Source organism: Pseudochaenichthys georgianus, chromosome 4 (genome assembly GCF_902827115.2).
Source record: "Pseudochaenichthys georgianus chromosome 4, fPseGeo1.2, whole genome shotgun sequence".
Classification (NCBI taxonomy): Eukaryota; Metazoa; Chordata; class Actinopteri; order Perciformes; family Channichthyidae; genus Pseudochaenichthys; species Pseudochaenichthys georgianus.
The window spans coordinates 3,399,916-3,427,830 of NC_047506.1; the positions used below are offsets into that span (position 1 = coordinate 3,399,916).

At 40.5% G+C, this 27,915-nt stretch overlaps 1 protein-coding gene across 1 annotated transcript in view; it reads right to left on the minus strand.

The window, feature by feature from the left end:
• LOC117445644 (gamma-aminobutyric acid receptor subunit gamma-3) overlaps positions 1 to 27,065 on the minus strand; it is a 63,974-nt gene extending 36,909 nt beyond the window's left edge. Inside the window, exons 1-3 of the mRNA XM_034081415.2 lie at positions 26,995 to 27,065; positions 26,710 to 26,855; positions 7,857 to 7,924 (exon numbers count right to left, since the gene is read on the minus strand). Coding sequence (XP_033937306.2) covers positions 7,857 to 7,924; positions 26,710 to 26,855; positions 26,995 to 27,062 — 282 coding nt within the window. The 5' untranslated portion in view covers positions 27,063 to 27,065. The remainder of the gene's footprint in view (positions 1 to 7,856; positions 7,925 to 26,709; positions 26,856 to 26,994) is intronic.
• Positions 27,066 to 27,915: the final 850 nt, after the last annotated feature.

Genomic DNA, 27,915 nt, shown 5'->3' on the forward strand with positions numbered 1-27,915 from the left:
TATGCTTATTTACAGACGTCTCTTTCCCAATGTACGTCAATGGGAAGACATTGTAGTACCACCGTTTAATTTCCTTTATTTCGGAGGGCTGAGGCGGCAGATATTTTACATTAGAAGTAATGATTATGTTTTTTTTTTAAAAGACATAGGTATTAGTTATGTCTCGTCCCATTTCAGAATCGTATATATTAAATGACTGGATTATGATCATTGATGCATTAATGTTTGTTGGTAAATGTGGGGCTACATTTAATGACCTTATACGTATGTAGGTGATGAATACATTTTCCATTTCTGGGTTTATGACTCATTCCTTTACCACTCTATTGCAAACTGTTCCTTTGACCCTCTGCATGCTGGGAAAGGCTCTCCTCCCCCTTCACCCTTTGTGTAGGAAATAAATAAATGGATGTAGGCTCTGCCCTGCAGGTGGATCTTAATGTCACACACTTGTTTTCGTTGTGCATTGTTTATTACTTTTTACGCTGCCATGGCAATAATGAACATTATATGGACAATCTGCACTAATGTACATTCTCAAATATTGAAGTGACTGTTATTTTGTATATATTGATTGTTGTGTTTTTATTTAGGTCTTAATGTGTGCACTTTTCGGACTATAAGCCGCGACTTTTCCCCCCATTTTCTTTGTACAGCTAACGGCCACTAGGGAACCTCCTAAATCTATGGATTTTACAGGTAAAATTAACCACCTTTAACTCTATGGGCTCTATGACCGGTCCGCGCCCGCCACCTTTAAGCGGCGGGAAAAGCTGGAGGCCGGAAAAGAGTGAGACAGGTAGCGCGCCAAAGTAAAAGTGGAACCGAGAGACAGAACGAGAGCAAGACAGACGGACAATTTAGCTGCTGCGGCTTATATGCAGGTGCGCTTTATAGTCCGAAAAGTATGGTATATATATATATATATATATATTTATATTAGGGCCGGGACTTTAACGCGTTAATTAAGATTAATTACTTACACAAAAATTAACGCGTTAAAAAACTTAACGCATTTTAATCGCACTGATTTTTGCACAGCGGAACGTTTCTCACTGGATGAGTTTCAGGCGTACCGATTATACTGGAGCACCAACTAACGTTCATGACTTCAGCATGGGACTTCAAACAACAACAACAAACCACGGTGAACAATAGTCAAACATGAACGAACAAGCTGATGAGACCGCTTTGGTCGGCCCCGTGGATGGGAAATGTTGTTTTAAAAAACGGACGGATGGAAGCGTCGACAAGAGCACGGTTGTGTGCAAATTATGCAAAAAATAATGTGCATATCACCGCAGCACATCAAGTTTAAAGTATCACCTAAATGCAAAGCATGTAGCAGCTAGCGTGTAGCAGCTAGCGTGTAGCAGCTAGCGTGTAGCAGCTAGCGTGTAGCAGCTAGCGTGGACGTTAGCCCGACTCCGAGTGCAAGGAACCACACCCTGACCCAACCCACACTCAACCAGACGACTGGTTTCAGGGCCAGGATAAGTCAGTCCACGTCTGAGAGAATAACCAGCTCCCTGGCTCCCTGGACTGCACTCGACTGTCGACCACCTGGAGTCACATCCATGTGAAAACTGCTTCTCCCTGTTCTCAGGTCAAATATGTATATTTGATTAAAAATGCGATTAATTTCGATTAATTAATTACAAAGCCTCTAATTAATTAGATTAATTTTTTTAATCGAGTCCCGGCTCTAATATATATACATATTTGCACACATATGTTTATATACATTTGTTTTTATATTTTCGGGATTGTGGGAAACGGTATTTCGATCCCACACAAACTGGAAGATTGACAATAAAGTTGACTTTGACTTGTGTGTCACAGGTCAATTAAACAAATTAACCTTCAATATAATTTGTTCTCCTCCAAAATGCCTTTTTATATATTCTTCAGCCTCACACACATAAACCACGGTGGTTGTGCAGCGCTTCTAAAGATGTTCTACCTCCGGAAACTGCCTTTCAAGATGGAAGGGAGAGATAACCCCAAAGTCTGAATGTATTATTAATGCGTTAGTCACAGAAGCTGACTCCTTCTTTCTTCACAGTTTAAAAAGGTTAAAGCACTCCCATTGTGTTAAAACATTTGTTGACATTTCACGCCATCAAGGAGAAATTAAAATGGGATTTCTGTGCTGCGGCTGCCGGGACTGCAAATGAGGAACATGTGAAAAAACAAGAAGCCTTTTCTCTTTATTGGTTTTAGTGGACCTTTCACGATTCTGCCCTTTCACATTTCACTCAACTATACTAGTGAGATATTTTCTAAAGCCTAATTAAAGCAATCATAAGGTAGGCACATCCATTAATTCTTTGCAGGTTTTGGGTAACAATAATCTGCACAAAACAATACAAATATGCATATAGTTGATATGTCTTTATAACATCAAATGCACATTAAAACTGGCAAGAAGGGTTCACACTAGCTTCCCTGAAATAAGACAATAAAGGAAAAAGTAAACAAATATTGAGTTTAGAAAAAGGCCCCTATTCTGAGTTTCTCTCCCACATATTTTATTGGCTAGCGCGGGACATCTCCAAGTGGTTGACCAATCACAACAGAGCTAATCAATCAGAGCAGACTGGGCTCTGGTTTCAGACAGAGGGTGAAAAGAGGTGCTGCAGCACAGGCAGTGTGAGAAAGATAAAGAGCTTTTTGAACATTAAAGCATGGAGACATGTCACAGTAGAGATGCTAAATACTAACATGCAGCTGAACATCAGGATAATTATTCCTGTTTAAGTAAAAGTACAAAAGTAATCTTACAGTATGCTCTTAAGTAGCACCAGTGGCGGCCGGCCCATAGGGGCGCTAGGGGCGCTGCCCCACCTCTTGCCATATACAAAATAAAAATAAATATTAAATAAAAAAATATATGTTTAAAAAATATATATTTAACAAAAAAATATATTTTATATTTTAATTTTTAATGAACAAGGTAAATATCATACAATTAGTATCACAAAAATGTATAATCTACAATACAATCTCGTTTAAAATTGTGTTACGATGTCTAAAGTTACTGATAAGTCACCTGTTTCCTGCCTGGCCTTGCCCATGGCATTAGTTTATCATTACGGGGCAGAGCCCCCGAGCGAAACAGCAGCAACCAGCAGGTTGCAAAAGTCTCAATAGTAAACTGTGCCGCCGAAACATAATTTCAGCCAATCAGCGCCGTCAAATATTTTGGTCACGTGGGCGCTCACGTTGGCGCCCATGTTGGCGCCCATGTTGCTTAGGTGCGTTTACGTGAGTTGTTTTTTAGACTCGTGAGTAACCAAGGTGACGCAGTATTTGGATGAGAATGGTGTGCAGGTGGAGTCGCCGGAACCTCGGTCCGCCCAAGAGCTACTCTCCAATCCTTTCGAAAGGAGAAGTTTGGGAGATAAATTGATACTTAAAGACCTTGGACCGGACCAACCCGGTTTGTATATATCACAGCAAGCTCGTGAAAAAGACAACGTATCAACAAGGCTTCTCACATGGCTAGCTGGATGCAAACAGGTAAATGCTATCTTTTGTTTCCCATGCTTGCTCTTCAAACAGCCGGGGACAGATACGATCTGTTCAGAAACTAGACAAAAGTTAAACAAGTACAAACCACAGACTGTCTGTGTCATGGAGAATACAGTCGCTGGTTTATTTATGTCTGTAGGCCGTTGTTGTGAGTGTGTACGGTCGGAGCATATATAGCGTTAGCTTAGCCAAGCTCCATTCAGGGAACAAGCATTCTAAAAGGTTTTTCGCCTGCCGTCTGTCTGCAGACTTGTCAAAGCATTAATTCATGGTTTTTACTAACCGGTATCAGTATGTTGTTACGTCGGCATCATTTAGAAACGTGTATTACAATTTAATCACGGTCAAATATGTTCATGTTGTTGTAGCTGTAGCTCCCGAGCCAGCGCGTCTTGTTTGAATGATGCGAGTAAACACAGCTGACAGCTGCATCGCGTCCGGTCTGAACGCAGCATTAAAGCGAGCTCCACGCTGCACTGGAAACGCGCTATTACATCACCAGAAGTCCTAATTTAAGGGGTCATTTCTCCCAAAACTAATTTTTTTACTCACTCTATCAATAGCCCCACCAAAAATATTTTCCACCAGCCGCCACTGAGTAGCACCATATAAGTAATCATATCAAATTACTGTATTCATGTGCATCACTGCTGGTACCTTTTTGGATTCTTAATTACTTATACTGCTGCTGGATATCTTAACCTATATGTTTAAATGTTAGTTGATGAATAAATAAAGTAAGTGCAAAGGGAATTATGGCTTCTAAATGTAAACGTATACAAATTGCTTTCTGACTGTTTTTTTTATTTTTACTACTGAAAGGCGCTATATAAATCTAAGTTATTATTTATATTATTATTATATACCCAATTACCTGTCACCACTGCGTAAGACACACGTGTAGAAGGGACATTGTTAGGGAGTTAACGAAACATTTTCAAGGACGTTTTCCCTCACTGCAGGTGGGAGCCAAACAATTACAGTGAGCTGCAAATATGAGGAAATAACACATTAATATTGAGCTGCTCGGGAAAATAAGATGCTGCGGACATCCTGCCAGCAGCTCTCTACCACAGGGGGAAATGAACTGGCATGGAGAGTGTGTGTCTTGGGCAGTGTGTGATAGCTCTCCCCGCGGTGGGGGGGTTAGCATCGGGCTGGCTCCAGCTTCTGGTTTGGCAGGAGGTCCTAGATTGCAGAAGGTTGCTTTGGACACCCAGGAGTGTAAACATAGCTTCTCCATAAATTCAAAGAAGCTGCCTTCTCCAAGTTCTGTTCACGTACTTTGTAACTTGAAATATATTTTGATTGTATTTTTGTTTTATAAATCTTCTTATGTTTGTATACCTTTATTTTTCGATGTCTGTAGAAATCCATTGGGTAACTGCACCTAGTCAGAGCAATGCTAATGCTAAGCAAGCCTAGTTAGCCATACAGGAAGGGAGTGAGTGGGTGTTTCTCAATGTCGAGGACCCTTCCTTGGTAGACATGTCTTCCGAGTCAGGTCCTTCAGCAGCGAGGCAAGAATCCTTCCTAACCTCGGAAAACGAAGAATGGTGTGCAGGTGTGCGTCATATGCGAGGCCCCGGCTTAAAAGGAGCGCGCTTTCCGCCAAAGATTTGGGAAATTGGTCCGTGCGCAAAGAATTGTGGGGATTTTAAGACCGCGGAAGATACACATGTGCAGCCTCGAAATTTCCCGCAACGAAGTACGCTGGCCTCGGTAGAATTCCAAGGATCCTGGACATTGGAACAGTCTTTCGGCGGGACTCGATGACGTAGCATCCTTGAAATAGTGGCTCTGGAGCAGCCTTCTTCGACATTGAGAAACACCCAGTGAGTGTGTGTGTGTGTGTGTGCGTGGGTGCGTGCGTGCGTGCGTGCGTGTGTGTGCGTGCGTGTGCGTGTGTGTGTGCAGCAGTATATTGAAACTTAGCCACCACAATACTGTGACATTTTCAGAATTGAGAAATCAAGTTAATTTCTGCAAAAAGCATGTTTTTCTAATTAGTGCCTGCATTAAATAAATGTAACACTGGTATCAAAAATTCATTAGCATTTAGAAAAAGTATTTTTACTTGTAAAATATACAAAAGCATAAATAGGCCTTTCATGAAATAAAATGTACAATATTAACTGTGAATGATGTACAGTTTAATATATCAAATACAAAAAGTGGGTATTATGCAGAGCTTTGACATAGTCTGGTGAATTGTGAGTAAACGTCTCTCACATATCACAAACTTGGCGGTTATTATAAATCACGCGAGTTCCCCTTGTATTATTCGCAGAGGAAAAGGGTTTTAATTGTATTTATGAATACAAAATAAAACCATGAGCTCTGCAGATATCTGATGATCTCCACGCAGATACTCTAGCCTCAGTAAGAGGTTCCACAAAGATGCCTCAGCATGTGTGCAGTTATATCATAAGACCCAATGCAAAGCTTTACTTTGCTAATGGACATTAATAAGCCCCTTTCGTTCAAACGTTCAGAATACTTCCCTCTTTGATTGTTCATTCGATGTGGAAGTTATGTCATTTCTTCAGACGTTATTCCCTAAAGCAAAGGAAATTAATCACCATCTGTCTCCTGGCAGAGTCACGACACCCAGGATTATACTCCGCATTGTAATTAGAAACAATAAGAGAACGACAGCTGATACTGTATATGAATAGTTCTCCAACAATGGGGCTTAAAATTAGCTTGTCACACAGAGCGGTGTAGATATGCACTCAAAAGCCAGTATTACATGAAGTTGCTTATGGACACAATTGGCAGGGATCACACATTTTTATAGGCCAACCCGAAAGTTAGCATCACAAGTAGTGGTGCACGATATTAGGAATTATGACGTCATCCCGATAAACCCGATAAAAGTATTAATAGCCCCGATAATATACAATATATTTTTTGGGTAAAAAAAAAGAGAAAAATCCTGCGGTGTGGGTGGATTGGGATGAGGGGTGCTTGTTTTTCACTCTGCTCCTCCCGTGTTGCCAGTACTGTGGTATAGTGGTTTAGGAAGAGGGGAGTTTATCACAAATCCAGCGCTCCCTAACTCAAGCCTGGCTGTGACGTAAACGGTGTGCGGCCGTGAAGGCAGGACGTAAACAAACGTGTCGTCGGTAGTATGGGACTATTTCAAAGTTTCAGAGTGAGATAGTTCGCTTGCTATTTGTATTAACAAATGCAATGCAGAAGTTCCACGAGGAGGGAAAAAGGCAACAAGCTATAATACTTCCAACCTGATCAGTCACCTGAAACATCGCCATGGCTACGATGGTGTGTTAAAAGCGTACGAAGACGCCTGCGCTGCTAAACTAGCGGCGAATCCAAAGCCAGCTGCAAAGGCACCGGGGCTTTTACCTATCGACGAGGCTTTTGAAAAAGGCAAGAAGTTTCTTTGGGAAAATAAATATGGTCACTTTAAAGAGTCAGAACTGTTCTTGGCTTTGTTTTGTTCATAGTAGTAATGCTCACTCTCTTTGTTACCACCAGGTGTGCAAAAACTACAGGTACATTTAATATATATATATTATATTATTATCGGTATCGGTATCGGTCTTGAGAAGCAGGAAGTTATCGGTATCGGTTTCAAAAAACCAATATCGTGCATCCCTAGTCACAAGTGGTCTATCGACAAAAGGCAATGGGAGTTTTCCATTAGAATACACTTTATTGTAGAAAATAAATAATAATCTTAACATGATTTGTTCATCAGGATAATCTCCACATATTAACACCACTTCAGGATTTTGGAAGCGTAAATGAAATCACCAGAAGTGAAAACTAACGTAAGGCTATAAAGGAACGACATCGCAGTCACATGGCTGAGCAGGGCCACTGCTAAAGCTAAAGGCGGGTAATGTTGGTGGTGATGGCGTTTAGTCGTGTCATTTAGACACTTGTTGGCAAATTCCCCATGTGTATTTATTTACTGATGTATTTTATGTCTTAGTACACAATGTTAAAATCAGGTGTTTTGCAAATCTGAGGTGAATAAAGTTAGAAGGGCGTTTCTCTCCCAAACTGAAACGCCTCCATTGGACTCCTTTGTTGACTTCCAGAACAAATTGACATCACTATGGAACACTTGCCCATCTACTGGCTAGCGCTCCAACACATTGTACGTGGTAGGCTAAGGGGCGGGACATCTCTAAGCATTTGACCAATCACAACAGAGTCGTCCAGCTAACCAATCAGAGCAGACTGGGCTCTGGTTTCAGACAAAACAACTTTCCGGCACCATGACGACAGATGCTGAGCTGTGTGAGTGTAAACAAAACGGTTCAAACAAAGGGATTTATTTGTTGACTTACCATATTGATTGAAGACACGGGTCCAATGCTGTTCACAAATATGCCCACATCTATAACAATTGGTTTAACTGTGGAGAAAAAGAAAGAGAGAAATAGTGATTGATCAAAACCATCATTGATACAATCCCTCTTATCCCTGCTGGTGTTCACTCCTGCCGACTAATTAAGAAGTGAATTACAACTGGGAAGGCGGATGAATGCAATTAACTGATAAACCAACGCTGCTTCCACCCCTGATGTGAGCAAGATGAAGCGCTGTGGAGCCCTATCCCCACACCCCAATGTTTCCTATCCAACCTGGAGACAGAAGATAATCCCACACGTAAAAAAAGGCCAAAACCTCATCAGCAGCTGAGCAGGAAACACAGGTCTGACACAAAGGGGGTGCATTACTTTAGGATTCAATCACAGCTCAATATAAACACTTTCTTTTCACCACAGCTTCTTCCAGATCGTTAGTTTAAATGGGAATAGAGTGGAATGAGCCCTGAAAACTGGTCATTTCATCGATACATTTTATTTCGAACAAGTAAAATAAATAATTACAAAACAAAACAAATGTTCCAGTGCATAGTCATGTAAGAGAAATCAAAACAAAAGATGACATTTACAACAACAACAGCATTAGCAACATAAACAGTGCCACATCTAGTGTTCAAAAAGGAGTGAGAAGAAGTATAATTCATTTAATCTCACCCCCTTGTCCCTAAATGATTTATTTATAATCTGCAATAATTCTCATCTCTCACACACACACACACACACACACACACACACACACACACACACACACACACACACACACACACACACACACACACACACACACACACACACACACACACACACACACACACACACACACACACACACACACACACACACACACACACACACACACACACACACACACACACACACACACACCACACACACACACACACACACACACACACACACACACACACACACACACACACACACACACACACACACACACACACACACACACACACACACACACACACACACACACACACACCCTGTCCCTCGAGAAAATAATTTCTCTGTATTTCCTGTTGACCTGGTTCATGTCTGGACATGGCTTTAGCTCCACATTCACACTGTTCCATCGTCTCACTCCACAGGCTGAGATACAAAAAGTTCTTCTGGTGGTCATGAAGTCAATGGTTTTCTGAAAAAGTTGTTAATGTTTTGTAACTTTATGTTATAGATGCTACCCTGTAAATCAAATAAAAATGCTGTCTCTTGTGTTATATTAATGATCAACAGCTGGTGAAGATTGGGTATTTTAGATGTATAGCGAGGGACATGTAGCTTACAGTAAGCCTTAGTGTTTATATATGTTATCATGCAAGTAGCTAGCTGCATATTTAAGACCTTTTCACAGAACACCTGTTTTAACAAACCTTATCTGAAGCCATTTTAGCAGATCTATGTGCCTACATTCAAGCAATTACTTGAGCTTCAGCCTGCTAATATGTTACTATGTTCCCCGTAATGTGTAAAGGTTTTCTCTAGGAAGTAACATGTCAGGAAAACAAAAACACAATGCCACTTGTGAATGTCCAAAGCTTCTACGTGTCATAACATCGACAGTTGCTTAGAAGCGACTAAATCAGACTACTAAACCTCTTCATGCTGCACATTAGCCCCCTATTGCTTAGCGGTGGTGAAGTGAAGTCATGTGACCGTGCTGTAGTTCCTTTATAGCGCAACATTAGCCGCCTTTAGCTTAGCGGTGGTGACGTCAATCAATCAATGTTTATTTTTATTTATTTATATAGCCCAATATCACAAATGTTACATTTGTCTCAGTGGTCTTCACAGTGTGTACAGAATATCAGTATGACAATACGACAACCTCTGTCCTTAGACCCTCACATCGTACAAGGAAAAACTTCCAAAGAAAACCCAGTTTAAAGGGAAAAATGGGAGAAACCTCAGGGAGAGCCACAGAGGAGGGATCCCTCTCCCAGGACGGACAGACGTGCAATAGATGCCGTGTGTAAATTGAAAAGATAATACATTTGCAACATAGGTAGTCCAGATGTTTGGAAATGCATGTGTGTATAATAGAAAGATGAATCCACGAGGATATCCATCCAGGACTTATGATCCAGGACCACAGCCACGACTCAAGATCCAGCGCTCGCGATCCAGGACACAGGACCGCAGGATCATCCATGACTCCGGATCCCAGCGTATATAGACACCAAAAGAAAGACATTTGGGGAAGCTGGGTTAATCGGAACATGAGAGTACACAGGTATAGACAGAGAGAAGGAAGAAGTAAGATGACCCCCGACAAACTAAGCCTATATCAGCAAAACTAGGGGCTGAATCTAATCAGCCCTAACTATAAGCTTTATCAAAAAGGAAGGTCTTAAGCGCACTCTTAAAAACGGATAGGGTGTCTGCCGCCCGAACACAAACTGGAAGCTGATTCCACAAATGTGGAGCTTGATAAGAAAAGGCTCTGGCTCCCATTGTACTTTTAGAGATTCTAGGAACAACCAACAACCCTGCATTCTTGGAACGCAATGCCCTAGTAGGACAGTAGGGTATAATGAGTTATTTAAGGTAAGATGGCGCCTGCCCATTAAGGGCTTTGTAGGCGAGAAGAAGAATTTTAAATTCTATCCTGTGTTCTATAGGGAGCCAGTGTAAGGCAGCCAGAACAGGAGTAATGTGGTCCGTTTTCCTAACTCTGGTTAGTACACGGGCTGCAGCATTTTGAATCAGCTGAAGCGACTTGATTGACTTCTTGGTACTCCCTGATAATAAAGAGTTACAATAATCCAGCCTAGAAGTAACAAATGCATGGACTAGTTTCTCTGCATCGTTTTGAGGCAAGATATGCCTGATTTTTGCAATGTTACGTAGATGGAAGTAGGCGGTCCTTGAAATTGATTTTATGTGGGCGTTAAAGGATAAATCCTGATCAAATATAACACCAAGATTCCTTACAGTCTCACTGGAGGCCAAATTAATGCCATCCATAGTTAGTATGTCTTTAGATCATTTGTTTCGTAGATTCTTCGGGCCAAGTACAATAACTTCAGTTTTGGTCGTGTTTAACATCAAAAAGTTTAAGGTCATCCACGTTTTTAAGTCCTTAAGGCAGTCTTGAATTTTATTTAGATGATTAATTTCATCAGGCTTGATTGACAAATATAGTTGAGTATCATCCGCATAACAATGAAAGTTTACAGAATGATTCCTTATAATATTGCCTAACGGAAGCATATATAATGTGAACAAAATAGGTCCGAGCCCTGAGCCCTGTGGCACTCCATGGCTAACTTTGGTTTGCGTGGAAGATTCATCGTTGACACGTACAAACTGAGAGCGTTCAGATAGATAGGACCTAAACCAGCCTAAAGCAGTTCCCTGTATGCCAACTAAGTGCTCTAGTCTTTGCAATAGGATATCATGGTCGATAGTATCAAATGCAGCACTGAGATCGAGCAAAACAAGAATAGAGACAAGTCCCTTGTCTGAGGCCCTTGTGAGGTTAACTTTCGGGACTACCTACACAAATACATTATCACTGCACCACTTGATTACCTGGAAGAATACAGTATTCTGATAAAATTATATCACTACACCAGGGTTGCCAACGTCAGTAGCGGGACCTTAGCATATATATAGGATATATATACAATATATACAAATACACAATATTGGACACAGACTATAAAGGGCACAAAGTTTCATTCACTAATGAAAGTCAAACACATGTTTGTTTCCACTGTTTTATTGTGTGCCTGTAAGCAATTAATTGACTTATGAAACGATAAATAAAAATGAACTCCATAACTTTTCTGACCTCAATAAATTGCCATTTACATGAGGATGTGACTAGCAGTTTGAAAGGATGTACTTGAATGATTATTATTATTATATATTATCATGATGTCAGTGGTCTAAAATGGTCATTCAACGGTGCCGACAATATTATCGTTTATCGCAATAATTTCCGGGAAAATGTATCCAACAAAATTAATTATGAGAGGCCTATACATGAAACACACACACACACAAATCTACAGACTTACTCCAAACTGCCAAATATATTAATTAACACACTCACTCTCATTACTCTTTGACTCTATTTTGGCCTAGAAGAACAATAAGCAGCAGACTTTTACTTGTTATCATTTCTACTGGATCTTAGATCTGAGCATGCGCCATACGGGTCGGATTGACCAACCGGCTCCCACTGCTCTGCTGTCTGTTAGCGTTGTTAAGAGTGGTGGGGGCGGGGAGGGAGCGGATCGACAGCTTGAGCAGCTGTCAACTCAACATTGTAAATAACCAACCAAAAACGATCGCCGGTTCATCTTGTTTTTGGCGTGAGAATAGTTTGGGCAGCGTGAGAGCATGAGATTGAGAGTGAAAGCGCGTGTCACACGCCAGATGCGTGAGAGTTGGCAACCCTGCACTCCACCAGCAACGGCCTCAACCAGGAAGCTCCTGGCAGTTTTTCAACCACACCATCTACACACAACACTACACTCCTACTCAGAGTGGACACACCAAACATTAAGAAATGACTATTGTCTCCTTTCCATCTCCTCCTGCAGGATCTCCCTGGGTTTCCTCTCTGCTGCTGTCCATGATTTCATGCTCCGAGTAAATCTGTCACTTAGCGCCTGGACTTTTAAAGCAGCTAAGTGACAGCTGTGACACACTGCTGCCACCAGCGCTCACATTGACACTGCATATAGCTCCCCATCATTTTACATTACCTGTCTTTGTGTCTCAGCCAATTTAGCCCAAAGCGAGAATTGCTCCACCTGCCAGTCAGCGCTCGGCCAACGTGCCAACAGATGGTGCACGAGAGGACACTTCTGCAGAAACCCTGCTGAGGCTGCTGCTCTGAAAGCACTTTATTCATAATCACACAACACCTGGGGAGGAAACTGCACCGGGTACAGCTCTAAAAATAAAATAAGAAAGCATTTTATACATTCTGAATGTAGTATGTATTTTTTTAAACTTATATAAAACCTCCTTTCCTGTCAATTGTAGATTTCTACAAAATCAGACATATTATCTGTTATGGAATAATTTGCTTAGTTATTCAACCTTCGACCCAGTTCATGGTTTTCTCCCTTCACTGTCTCTTTTCCCGTGGCCTAGTTCTACGGCCTTGGTAGCTGCCATCTCTCGTAAGGAGGAGCAGCTTGGGCGCATTGCTGTTGTCAGCTTATGAGGAGCACAAGCTGACATGAGGGAGTTTATAGTTCAGGGACATCTTTTCTGAAACGTAGGTCCCCTGGCGCACATTATTTTCTATGGATGACAGCTCTAGTTAGATTCAGGGTACATATTTGTTTAGTCTCGCTGATAAAGAATGTTGATTATTACACTCCGAACTAGTTAAAACCTCGAACTACAGAAGAGCTCTTCAGAATTGATTTGGCATCTCAACCGTGTGGTCAGATCGTGGCCCGTGACATGTCTTGTGAATTCTCCGGCCGACGCTCCAAATGAACCGTCAGTGTTTGCCATCAAAGCTCCAGCTCCTGTCTCCAATTGCTTCAGAAGTTTCCCCCACATCATCAACTGATGGGACAGGACTGCAAACACATCAAACACACTCCTTATTTTCTCAATTAAATACACAATATGACTCCCAAAAAGAAGTATAACACGACATTTATGTTGTGAAATTGTCGCACTGTGGCAGTTTTTTTTAACACAAATCACATGACTGATGTCTTTACCGTTGTGAAATGTTAAGATTTGGGATCTACTTTTTCTCCACGGTACAAAGAGAACCCGGTATAATATACTATATTCAGTTAGATGTGAAGGCCTTACATTCCTTACTGCCTGATGCTTGTTTAACATAATGTCTCCAGACTGTAGATAATAAAACATCCTTTACAAAAGTTTTTTAATGCATGTACCACACAACACTTTTTGGTATTAAGGGGTCACCTACAGCCGTGCAAAATGGTCACGTCAGACCATAACAGACACAAAAACAGCAGAACATTATTTCCCGCTAAAAACTCTCCCTACACGATACTGTACTAAATCTGGAGACACCATCAGCGTGCTAATATGTGCTAATATGTTAGCATCTAGGCCAGTCTCTGATTAAGGCATAAACCACAGAATAATACATTTGTCAGCCATTTTCTTAGCGCATAGGCTCCTATTGAAAATGTCCTGAAGAATATGGATTGATATATCAATGTTTTGCCCCCCCCTGACCTGGTGATTTTATCTCTTTGTGGTAGGTCTATGCCTAAAATGATTCAGATCCTCCAAATCTCCTCATATATTTAAACCATGGAGTAAAACTACTTGTGTGGGAAAAAGACAAAGAGAAGAAGCCCAAACAAATCTAAGTTTTTTTTAATTCTATTGAACAGATAAACTATAGTTGATTACACTGTTTCAATAGACAATATCACTGCGGCCCAAAAGACAAAAAGTTTAATCTAATTTAGATTAAAAATGTGATCTACTGTACACGCTTCATTATATTACGCTGGACTTCCGTGACCCTGCTTCTACTTAATTAGGCTCATATGCATTAGTAATGTATGCTCAGCAGGAGTGACGTTGATGCAGTGAAAAGGAAATTAAGAACGTGGAGGTCGCTGTAGTTAATAAGCACACAAGAGGTTATTAAAATGCACTTAAAGCCTTTTCCATCATCATTCATAAGTATCCACTTTCAAATAATAAATGGCTAATTGAGATACATGACGTCAAATCCACCTGTACAGTACAATGATACAGAAATATGACCAGCAGGATCAACTGCATCCACAACATCAAATCTACTGAGAAATGATTAACGAAACTATAATAACAACATATTTAATTGTGCAACATGAAGAAAAGAGACCTGATTGGAAGTAAATGGACCTTCCGCTAACCGCGTTACCTCAACAGAGAATGTCTAATCATAGCAGGAGTCACCGAGCCAACGTCACTGCTGGGCAAAACATATTACAGTCATTTATGTACTGTAATGGTTTCCTTAATGAAATTTGACAAAAATAAAATCCAGACACTGAAATCTTCCTTAGAGTTGGTCAATTACTCTTATTTTTTTAATCGTAACTGTGAGGCAAAACATTTAAAAAAGTTATAAAAAGATTTTTAAATAATCATATTTTTTGTCAGAATTCAATTTTTTCTGATTTTATTTATGAAATGTTTTCTGAAAATTGAAACATTTCAGATTTGTCTTTTTGTCAGAATTATGACAAAAAAACTCAGAATGCTTACTTCCCTAATTCTGAATTTCATCTCTGAAAAAAAGAAAAAGATTCCCAAACACTTGTACATGTGGCCCTAATCCTCTTCCATATAAAATAGCATGTTGTTGTGCCTTACTTTAAATACCAAAGGGAAATACAAAGCACATCATGGACAAGTAAGCAATATACTGCAGCTCTGCTTCCCTTATGTCAGCGGTGGAAGATTTAAAACAAAGGTAGTGCAGTAGTAGTCCCTCTAGAAAATGTTTAACCTGGGTGTTGAGGCTGCATTACATTACTTTCCTAATTACACAGTGCTAATTGTGTTGCAGGGTGTACTTTTGAACCTAAATTGCCACTTAGCAGCAGTTACGAGTGATTCATTGTGACAGATTATTTGCTTAAATAAAATAACATGAAGTATAGAATGAATTGGTGGTTGTGTGTTGTTCAGCCATCAGAGAAAAATGTATGGTGGTCACCTGATAAACTGCACTCTCCTCACATACACATAACTGCCTGGAAATGGGTAGTTTTTAAATAACAAGAGAAAGAAGAGAGAATAAGCTCTCTCAGGGGGGAGGTTATAATGTGCTCTGGAATATAGTGGCCCAGGGAGGATGTATTTGTGTACGCCAACCTGAAAGTTAGAATCACATCGCTCACTCGGTTAAAGCCAATGGGATTTTCTATTATGGTATATTTTTGGATATTGCAGAAAAAAGCTCTGATGCAAACACACAATTAATTTACTTACACATTTTGTTCAGCTGGATAATCTCCTCACTTTTAAAAATAGTTGTACTGTAGTATAAAGGCTATCTCCAGAGAAAGCTAACGGTAAGCTATAAACAAACTACTTCACCGCTAAGCTAAAGGCGGCTAATGTTAGATGTAATGAAATGCATAGCAATGGGGTATTTACTGACGTACTGTACTTTGTACTTTAAAATCTCTTTGACTTATTTTGTGTTGTAAAGCAAGCTACAGAGGAATAAAGCTAATGTTGGGCCATGGACGTGGGAAGGGGGGGTGCTGAGGAGGCTGCAGCACCCCCATCTGCGAGGCTCCACTAGCACCTGTCCTCTCCGCACCCCCAAACCCGGCGTACAGTGTAAGCGCGCCACAGTTTCGCCGCGACGAGGCTCCACTCCCCCCCGCCGCATCCCCAACTCTAAACTAAAGCACAGTCACATGACTTCAAGTCACCACCGCTAAGCTAAAGGTGGCTAATGTTAGATGCAATGAAATGCACAGCAATGGGGTATTTACTGACGTACTGTACTTTGTACTTTAAAATCTCTTTGACTTATGTTGTGTTGTAAAGCAAGCTACAGAGGAATAAAGCTAATGTTGGGCCATGGATGTGGGAAGGGGGGGTGCTGAGGAGGCTGCAGCACCCCCATCTGCGAGGCTCCACTAGAACCCGTCCTCTCCACACCCCCAAACCCGGCGTACCTACAGTGTAAGCGCGCCACAGTTTCGCCGCTGCGAGGATCCACTCCCCCCTGCCGCACCCCCAACTCTAAACTAAAGCACGGTCACATGACTTCAAGTCACCACTGCTAAGCTAAAGGCGGCTAATGTTAGATGTAATGAAATTCACAGCAATGGGGTATTTACTGACATACTGTACTTTGTACTTTAAAATCTCTTTGACTTATTTTGTGTTGTAAAGCACGCTACAGAGGAATAAAGCTAATGTTGGGCCATGGACGTGGGAAGGGGGGGTGCTGAGGAGGCTGCAGCACCCTCATCTGCGAGGCTCCACTAGCACCCGTCCTCTCCGCACCCCCAAACCCGGCGTACCTACAGTGTAAGCGCGCCACAGTTTCGCCGCTGCGAGGCTCCACTCCCCCCCGCCGCACCCCCAACTCTAAACTAAAGCACGGTCACATGACTTCAAGTCACCACCGCTAAGCTAAAGGCGGCTAATGTTGGGCGTGGTGACGTTTAGTCGTCTTATTTAGACACTTGTTAGTAACCTCTGTTTTTAAATTCACCAGTGGGGTATTTACTAAAGTATTTCATGTTGTAGAACACGTTAACATTTCTTTAGCTTGTGTGAACCACAGACCTTATTTCAGGATGACCACAAACTTGATGAACTACCGAATTCGTAACAAACCTAAAATGCTGACTCATTTCTGGTTTTAATACTCACTCCTGCACCACTTTAGGCTGAAAGAGTACTTGTAGACATGTATATAATCATCCAGAAAGAATGAGAGGAGAGCTGTAACCTCTTGTGAGATTTATTTGGCTTCAGGGTGCCAATGAACAGGTCTGCGGAGACATCAGCTCATCTGGAGCCCAGAGCCCGTCTGATGAAAGGATTTATATCAGCCGCAGCATCTGTTCGACATACTGACGGTTATATTTATGGCAAACATGAACGCGTGACCCTATTTGGATATTTGCCTTTTTACATTAATGTAAAATTAGAAATGTCCTTGTCAGGCCACAACAGCCTGTCTTTATTAAAAGAGTCAAAAAGAAGAACAGAAAAGTTCACAGAATACAAGAGACATAACATATCATAAAGTTCAGGAACATTAAGAACTGACATGTCGAGAAGTTTGAATTCTGTAAGACCTTGTCAACTTGTGTCTATGTGTAACAAAGGATGAAGGCCAAGTCTCTCTTTTTACAAAGTACTGAAATATAAATATTAACTTTATTAAACTTTCATTACAGTGAAAATGAAGTTATCTTCGGAGCCAAACCTTTTCTAGAGAAGTTTGAATTCTGTAAGACCTTGTTTGCTTTTGTCTTTGAGAACAAAGACGTGGATTCATCGTGTTCGTCCTTACCGAGTCTCTCTTTTTACAACCAATATTTGAAAACTTACGAAAGTCTTTCTTTATTCCCGCTAGGGCTGCACGATTTGGGGAAATAATCTAATTGCGATTTTTCTGACAGATATTGCGATTTGCGATTTTGTTTTTAAGCGACCCAACGGAAGTTTATTGTAAAATGCGGCCATATCTCCGGCTAGGAAGGTCGCATCAACATGCTCCCGTCTCCAGCACCCCCGCAGCCCGAGCTACGAGTGAAATAACTAAACTTACATGAAACTTCCGTTGGGTTGCTTTAAAGTCAAGCTTCAGTTTAAGATTCACCCTGTCATAGAAATGGAGCATTACTAACCTGATTCAGATAGTTTGTTTCACCAAAGCATCTAAAGCTCCATTGGAAGCCATTTGGAAAGGGCAGGCACTTTCAAAAGCACTTGGCAGGTGATTGGATCAATCTGTCTATCACCTTCTAACATGGGCCACTTCTGATTGGTTAACAATGGCTGGTACATGTGGAGCACAGCACTTCTGATTGGTTAACAATGGCTGGTGCATGTGGAGCACAGCACTTCTGATTGGTGTGGATGACTGACACACAAGAAGAAAAAGTACCAAAAACGTGTACAAAAAAATCGCAGGCTTTGCGATTTTTTTATTGCATCATTTAATATCGCGATCTCGATTTAAAATCGATTAATCGTTCAGCCCTAATTCCCGCAAATAGTTTTCAAGGCTTTTTTACTTTTCTTAAACGTGCTAAAGAACATAATGCATTTACAGCACAAGAGCAAACAGAACTATTAAGTATTTAAAGGCCACAGCTTTAATACGACTCATCACTCTTCAGGAGGAAAAGATAATACAAAATAATTTATAAAAGGTACATAAACAAGATTCAAGTATCCTCCCCAAAAGTTTATTCTTCAGCCTAAAAAAAAGAATTGATCAGAAAAGGCATTTGTAGGGAATAATGTGAACACCTTCAGAGTGAGTCAAATCTCTCATTTTGTTCGTTATTTCCGTTGCCTTAAATAGCCTTCTGGAACAAACTAGACATTTATCAATGTCTACTTTCTCAAACTGGGACTTGTTTATTACTTATCTCTCCCCCTCTCAGGAGTATCTTCTTCACATTTTTGTCAACTCATTAATCACATAAACTAACAGGAAATCCAGATGACACATGCTCTTGTTTGGAGTTTCGTTCAACGAGCTGCGGAATAATGACTTTAAGGTCTTCTCGAACAGTCCAGGCTCATTACCACTAGAATCAATGCCAAGGGGCTCTGAAATATTCAAAAAGCAGAACAGATCACTTCCCTCGGGCTAACTGAACCACGGCCGATCATCTGTCACCCAGTAAGCAGCGAGACACCAAAGCTAGTTAAAGGAGGGCTCTGTAGTGAATGTAAAACCCTATCTGCAACTAAGGGTGGTGAGAACTGCACAGAACATCACCAGGCCGGAGCTGCCATCCATGGAGGACCTCTACTCCCAGCGGCTCAGGAAGAAAGCCCTCAGGATTATAAAAGACCCCCATCACCCTAGCCACAAACTGTTCTGTCTGCTGCCGTCTGGCAGGCGGTACCGCAGCATCCGGACTAAAACCACCAGATTCAGAGACAGTTTCATCCCACAGGCAATAAGACTGTTAAATCTGATGGATTTGGACATAAACGCGAGTGAAGTATAACCGGACGCGAGTGAAGTATAACCGGACGCGAGAGAGAGATCAGCACCTGCAGCTCTGCCCGCTGTGAGGGACCGGTGAGCAGAGCAAAACACACCTTTAGCTATGGCTCTGTCGTATACATTGAATTATTTCATTTGATAATATGTAATCAACTTAGGCACCCCTCCCAAAAAATTAAATAAAAAATGAAAATAAAAATTACAATAAAGTTATTCATAACTCATATTCGAATAGCTGAATAATTTTGAATGTTCGATTCATCGTTCCCATCCCTACAATGAACAACTGCAACAGTTTGCGCACAGCACAAAAAACAAAAGTCTTGTGTAACATTTTTTACTGCATTTTCATCTTTATGACAAAACATAACAAGAGAGTAGAATGGAGTAAAGGTCCAGTCAGTTTTAAATTACAGATGTAGTTGACATGTTGAACAATGCTTTGAAAATCCACTTCCGACCGGTAAATACACTCGGAAGGCTTTCTGCTCAGCCCCCATGACGGCTCCTATTAATTACTGAGAAGTGAACGCACAATGTGTTAGTCACATCAATCCATCACTGTCCTCTGCACAGCGTCTGACAGAATCCTTTATAAAACACTCAGTAACGAGGTGATGGTCCCATTTATAGCTTTTTCATGTTCTTTTGAGAGCGGTTGCATTATATTAGTGTGATTGTGTCACCTGGTGTTCTGACATTATGCACAATGGAGAGAAAATCGTACCCAGTCTGCTCTGAATGGTAAGCTGGCCCGCTCTGTTGTGATTGGTCAATCGCTTAGTGATGTCCCGCCCCTTAACCTATCACAATTTGTTGGAACGCTACTCAATAAAAGCTTGAGTGTGTGGTAGACAAACTCACAGGGATTTTAGCCTCTGCACACTATTTTCATGCACTAAAACCTATAGAACATACTACAGGAAAGGGAAACCCCAAACAGCATTAAAGGGGCTTCTTTAAAGACGGTGAGTAACATTAGGCGCTTTCACACTGCAGTACTTTTCCCACAAAGGTTCATGAGAACTTAGTTCATGTACAGATCGCGTTCACACCGGAATAAGTCCCTGGGGGAGGATTAGGCAAATGAAGCCGCTGACGTCACTTCTTCTTCTTCTGCTTTGGGTTTACTTGCAGGCTGCAAACAACTTCACGGCATATACTGCCACCCGAAATCCCCGTCCGGAAGTCCCTGGAGTTGGGGACTGGCTTCAGTAGAAGCTGCTGGGACTCCCAGCAGCTTCTACTGAAGCCTTCCGAGTAAATCGCCAGAACGCCGACACCTCCTCATCTCCACCGCTCCCATGTTTTATTTTGTGTTGCCATAAGTTAGTCTCTCTGCGTTTCTGCGCTGGGCTAATGCTAATGCTAATAATGCTAATGCGAGGATAATAAAATGGCCACTTCACAAACTTGAGTTTTACGGCGCGTGGTTTGCATTCTGCCCAGCCAATCAGAAATAGGAACCTTTTTCTCCCACGAAAGTCCCTGCTCTCTAGCAGGGACGGAAAAGGGGGTGAAAAGGTTCTCATTAACTAATTTTAGTTCCGGATTCTTTTGGTGTGAACGCAACATTTCCGAAATATATCGGAACTAAAGTGGGAAAAGTACTGCGGTGTGAACGCACCTAATGATATATTAAGGTAAGTGTGCGTATGTAGCAACAGATCCTTCCAACTGCTCATTTTTAACAGGATGAAATGTTATTTATTTCTTCTACAGTCGTACAAAACGATTTAAAGTCATTCTTCTTTATATTCCTGTGAACACAACTTCAGGAAGACATGAGACAACGGAAACACTCCTCACATATTCTTCCTTTATAGAGGACTGTCTCTCAACATCACCAGCTCAAACATCACTTTACCCCCTGTGGGGAAATGCCTCTTGATGTTTCACATTTAAAAAAAAAAGTCACATTCATTAAAACTCCAGAGGACAAGGTCAACTAATTTCAGCACACCATCTGCCATCAAAGGGCCAGCTTCACAAAAAAAATGACTTTATAATTAGTCATTATCTATTGTTTACAGTCAGGGGAATTTAAAATAAATAAATAGGCTAATTGCCAATATCCTATTAATCATCGTTTATCCATAAAAGGTCATCTAGTCAGCTTTGGCTGGGCAACCAGGGTGGACTCCAATACAGTGGGAAAAAGTGTGTGTGTGTGTGTGTGTGTGTGTGTGTGTGTGTGTGTGTGTGGTCCCTAAAGTGGCTTTGTAAAAAGGTCACTGTTTATTTCTTACACACTGAGCTGAACAATGTAGCATGGAAAATATCCATAATATGTGTAATTCCTTTACTTTTCAATGTTTTACTACATTATTACAAACATTTTTCATGAAAAGTCATTTCGAAGACATTATGAAGTTTAAGGACATTAGTGTAATTGTATCATATCGATTCTTGAGTTCCCTGGGGTTCGTTTTGTGAAGTCACGTTGAGCTTGACATTTGATAATCAAATGTCTCCAGTCCAAGTAGACATTGTTTGAAAATAAGAAAATTCCCTTCAAAATTCCTTTTTAAAATATCGCATTCACAACAATCAGACAGACGTGATGTCGCAGTAAAGTAGACCTTTGATCCTATTTAATCTAATCATTTAATCCTCAAGTGCAGGTAAACTTTTGTGCCAAAGTTCTACAATTCACAACTCCATCTACCTGACTCTAATGTTAATATTGTTTTGACAGAGATTACATTTAATACACTAAAAGGCTGTGCAGAAACGACAAATAATCTATTCTCTCCGATGTTTTATTCTCCTCCTGTAGGGCAACCCGGTCAGCACCAGTATTCACTTTTGTCCTCCATCAATCACTCAATGGTGCACCTTATTCTTTTAATTGGCAAAAACAAAGTTAAAATATTGTAAAATAAACAACAGTTGTTGAAAAAGCACATATCATCAGTAGGTGTCTAAAATGTCCCTTATATGTCTTTTTATCTTGTACAACATGAATATTTTGGGGGCGGCAGTGTTAATATGTCACTAGATGATGTTAAAAAAACCTCTTCAAACTTTTTTATTATTACACAGCTTAGTTGAACACTCGATGCTGATTGGTCAGTTACTGTAGGAACATTCTGTGGTCTACTATTTTTTGCTAGCAGACCGTTGCTAAGGATATGAGACTGTTGCTAAGGACGACCATGGAACTACGTGCAGTCATATCAATCCTCAGATGGAAGTCCGGTCAATTTAACGTTAGCAGTGGACAACAAACATTAGTTTTCCTCCGTCAAAAAACACTGTTAAATACTTTTTGAATATTTATTTTTATATTTTTGGAGAGCACGTAACTTTGGATTTTCTTTATTAATGTCCGCCTGAATGTTATCCCCTATCCTTATGTTTTAACGTGCTACGAAATACTTCAGAGGAGCTTGGAGCATCAGTTGAAGTAACAAATAAAACCAAAAAAGTGACCAGAGGTTGAGTGGAAGTACAAAACGTCCAGGTGTGTTTCAGGAGAAGATAGTGAGAGGTTAGGGTTATTTACTGGAGTCAAAGTGTCTCTCTCTCTCTCTCTCTCTCTCTCTCGCTCTCTGAGAACGGCATCGGAGGGTCTTTTGCACCTCACTTTGTGTGAGGGAATCGACCCCTCACTGACGGTAATTTATTTTTCTGTCTGAAGGCCACACAGCATCACTGGCTTGGTATCCATAGTAACAGATGTATAAGTGCAACAGCTGCACAAAGACTCAAGCAATACAGATGCTAATGACCAGTAAGGGGGTCACTTTTATTGGATTTTTCAAAATGGACCCGATGTGTGTGTGTTTCGGCATATTGGGGACAGCATTTTTTTTTAAATTGATAAATTTTTGGGGAAATAATACTTGCAATTTACCCCAAAAATGTATCTGGTTGCTGTAAAACCAAAATAAAAAGCTGCTGATTTGGGTGATTGAACTTAAATAGTGAATAATGATTAACTTTACCACAATCGCCCTATAACAATAATTAAGTCACTAAATCACCAGCACTTCATTTCAAGGAGAAATATGCATTACGAAATCTCGCGAGATGTGTCTTGTTGATAAAGACATCATTTGAAATGTGAGCAATAGTCAGATAAAGGATGGGCTGTGTTGTAAAGATCTAGTTATCTCATTTATCAGCAAGTATTATCAATTATACCGTCTAGGGCTGCGTTTCAAAAATGATGATTACCTCTAATATTGCAATTGCAAAATCACGTTAAAATAATTGCAACAGGTTATTTTCTGGCAAATTGTGCAGCTCTGTCCTCCCTTCAATTACCAACTGCTCAACAAGAACTCAAGAAGCATTTGTGATGTTAACATAAAAAGGCAAACATACTGATGACTCAGTTAACATTTAAGTTTGACAGCTGGTCAAACCCGTCATTGGTGAATTTCAGGCTTGACAAATCACGACAACAATTCAAAAGATAGAGGCAACGTAATCATTTGAGACATCCTTTTAACACGTATACAACACGCTGTTGAAAAGAGTCAGACCAGTGCAGTTTCCTAGGACTGCAGTTACATAGCACTTAAACCACTTTACATATACAAGTCATCATTCACTCATTCATCGAGGCAAGCCAAGGAAACTAACATGTACACACATTACATTGCATGCCATTGGGAGCAACTTGGGGTTTCTTATTAAAGTATCTTGTAGTGAAGTAGTAAAGTATCTTGCCCAAGCATACATCAATATGTTGACTGCAGGGACTCGGATCAAACCCACAACCTTCTGATTGAAAGACGACCACACACACAGCCAGTCACTAGTTTTAAGATAAGATAAGACGTTACTCATCCCGAAGGACATTTTTGTGTTAAAAAAATACAATAAACACAGCAGCACAATAATAATAAAACTGTACACTAACAGTACAGTAAAAAGAGCAATCCAATAACTACAGAAACACCATAGATGGTCACATAATTAATGTAAATATTAACAGTATTTAGTAGTGCAAAGACCGTAGTGGTAGTTACGTAATTGCACGTTATTCATCGAACATTATTAATAATAATAATAATAACAGACATGTCTTTCCCAATGTAAGTCAATTAGGCCCAATGATGTCACAGACTGACACAGAAGATGTTACGGCGCGTCCACACGGCGGCGTGCGTTGAAGCTTCAACGCTTCTGCCCATTAACTTTGAATGGGGTGACGTCACACTTTGCCGAACTGCATTGTGGGAGCGTTGCTTCGCTTTGCTCGCTTCAAAAGTTGAGCAATGTTCAACTTTTGAAGCTTCGGCGGAAGCGTCAGCCAATCAAATCATATGCCAGTACAAGCTCTAGCCAATCAAACCGCTGCTTGTGTGTCCGGGGCGGGAGATTCATGTGATTGGTTGTTGGTCGAGTTTCAGACACGCCCGCCGGCAAGCGTCAACGCACGCCACTGTGTGGACGCCGCGTAATACCACCGTTTGGCCACTAGGTCAGGATTGCTTCAATGCCCGGCACACGTCCTTGGGGCCTGGAACAAGCCATTCAACATAGACTAACATTGGGAATGAGACGGTAGACATGAGATTGTATCTTTAAAACTAGGGTTATGGTTAAACTGTTAATTGACTAAATATTCAGCATTCATCAAATAAAGTCTTAGACAATAGAACTTGCTGTAATCCAAACGAACTAAATCTAACAACACAACTCTCATCTCTCTGACTCGTTGAAATTCGCACCAATGTCCTTTCAGAACGCTTATTTCTCCTTGAGTAGAAATGCTCGATAGGTTACATTTCCAGTATTTGCTCCCAATAATGGACCAATTTCAAAACTGTTGTCTACTCAATTCACTAAGATACTTAAACGTTGGAAAATAAGGTTATGAGGCATCTCTTAATACATCTATGGCTTGGAACCACATCTCTACTCACAAACTAGAGGAAGTTACCATCACACTCACTCTGGATCCTGACATTGATCAGATTGGTACCGTAGCCTCCTCTCAAACTTAATCTGAGTCTCTAAATTATAAAACTCCTCATCTCTCTGTCCTGCACTAAAGTTTCGTCCTCTAAATGTGATTTATATTCATGAGGATATGCAGATGAGTTGCGTCGTGACCTTTGTTGCTGAAGGTCAATATAAACTAAAAAGCTGTACAACGGAGTGAATTCCACCTTGTTTGAAACAAACAACCCCTGATTTAATGTGACAAAGACTTAAATGATTTACTTTTGGACATCTCTGCATTTAAAATTACTTTCCATCAAATCTCAGAGTAGTTGCAGATTATTTAAAGAGTGAATTAGGGCTGCAACGAACACCTTTGGGGTGTACAGTGTCAGAGAAAACTGTGAACGATGTCTTTAGAAGTCCAAAAATATTCACTTTGATATAAGAAAAAGGCAGAAATATTATCCACATTTGGAAGCGGAAAACAGCATTTAAAGACAATTTTCATAAAAGATTACTTGTAGAATAGTAGCTGATTATTAATCAATTTTTCTATTGACTTTAATACGAAATAAAAGAGAGAAAAGCAGGAAAATCTGAACGTTTGAGGGGATGAAAACATTAATTAAAAGGCATTTTTGCATGTTGGAATAGTCCATGGTTGCAGCTCTCGATATAATATTTTACTTGAATTACAGAATCTCTACAGCTTATCAGACACATATATGCGCACTGATCAGATTCTGACACCTGCTGCAGGAGGTCAGGTGTTATTTGCAGTAATAAACTTCAGTAAAAAAACATCTTATTGATATTTATTTTCTCTTGTGTTTAATTGCATTGTGTTTGATATTGAGATAATCCACGAGCAGCAGAAAGTAATCAGGTTGCATTACTTTTATATTATGATACTCAAATTAGGTTAATTACATTTGTTGCAGGTAACTATTAATTGTGACTAGTCCAACTAGTCTTCTTACTTTTAATTTAAAGCTCAAATTCTTCCAAAATTAGGCAACAGAACAGTTTGTCTCTAGTTGTTGACTCATGATTGTATATTGTGATACTCAGATTAGGTTAATGATGACATGTGTTTACAGGTAACAAGTCATTGTAAGCATCCACACCTTGGACATAGCATTTATTAAACAGCTGCATGCATGTGGTGGATTTACAGCCTGCAACTAAAACAAAAAAGGCTTTTACCTCCTATATCCGGTCTCAGTTTCTTATCATATTCCTTCAGCAGGTTGTTGAGTATTTCCGTGGCGTCGCTCTCCTGAGATTTGGGAGCCAGCATCTGGTTCACAGTGACATCCTCATAGTCCTCCTCATGCTGCACTGTGAGCGAGCTGTGGGGGCAAAGAGACACATTTCTGCAGACTGCATGCACGCAAAACAAAATCCCACTCAGAGTGCTTCAATTGAATTTAGAGACAAAGTTTTCTGCACGAAATGTGATTTATCCGACATCCCTTGAACGCCACTTACCAGGTGTGGAGGACAGACATCAGGAACAAGAGACAAAAACTCCTCATAGTTCGTAATCCGACACACATTTCACTCATGTACATTAAATCCCTGCTCACGAGCGCGTTCAATCCTCACTCCGCGGACACTGCTGCTGCTCTCGAGCAGGTGCGCGCGCTCCGCATGCATCGATTCATCACAAAGTCCTCTCGCGGAAGTGTGCGTCACGCCACTTTCTCAGGGACTACTTTGCACTGCTTTGCACAAACCTAGTTTGCTCCACTTCATTCACTTATTTGTGACGTGCGCAAAATGGTTTCCTTGTGACTGGACTGGATCATTTTATTTTTTGTCATATAGCTTTGCCTATTATAATAGAAGAAAAGGTCTCACAATAACTTTAGAGAAAAATAAATATATTAATATAAAATGAAATCATATACTTATCAGTGTTTGACCCCTGAGTACGATGGCCAACAGCAAACGCCTTACTACGGCCCAAAACACTAACATCAGAACTTCAGAAACTATGCAAATATAAAAACCCTACTTTTCCAAATCACATGTAAATGAAGAAACATCTCACCAACTTGACAACACATGCTGCTTGAAGAACACTTGATGAAATTCCTTCAGTAAATGATGGTCCAGTTTAGAGTAAAATAGATGATAAAGCAGTGAATCCTTTAAGGCGGGGCTAGTCCTGATTGAAAGCATGGTGTTGTCCTTGTTTTCGTTTTACAACGTTAAAACCTCTCACAGTTTGTGTTTTTACTTTATCAAGGTTAATTATAACATTTATTCTCCTAAAACAGCCTCCTTTAGCATTTGGTTGTACAATAGCTTCACACTGTGTCACTTCTGAGTCCAAAAAAGAAGACGGCGATGGCGACGCCACATTTTAAGATCAAATTGACTTTCTTCCCTTTCTTTGTACAATCT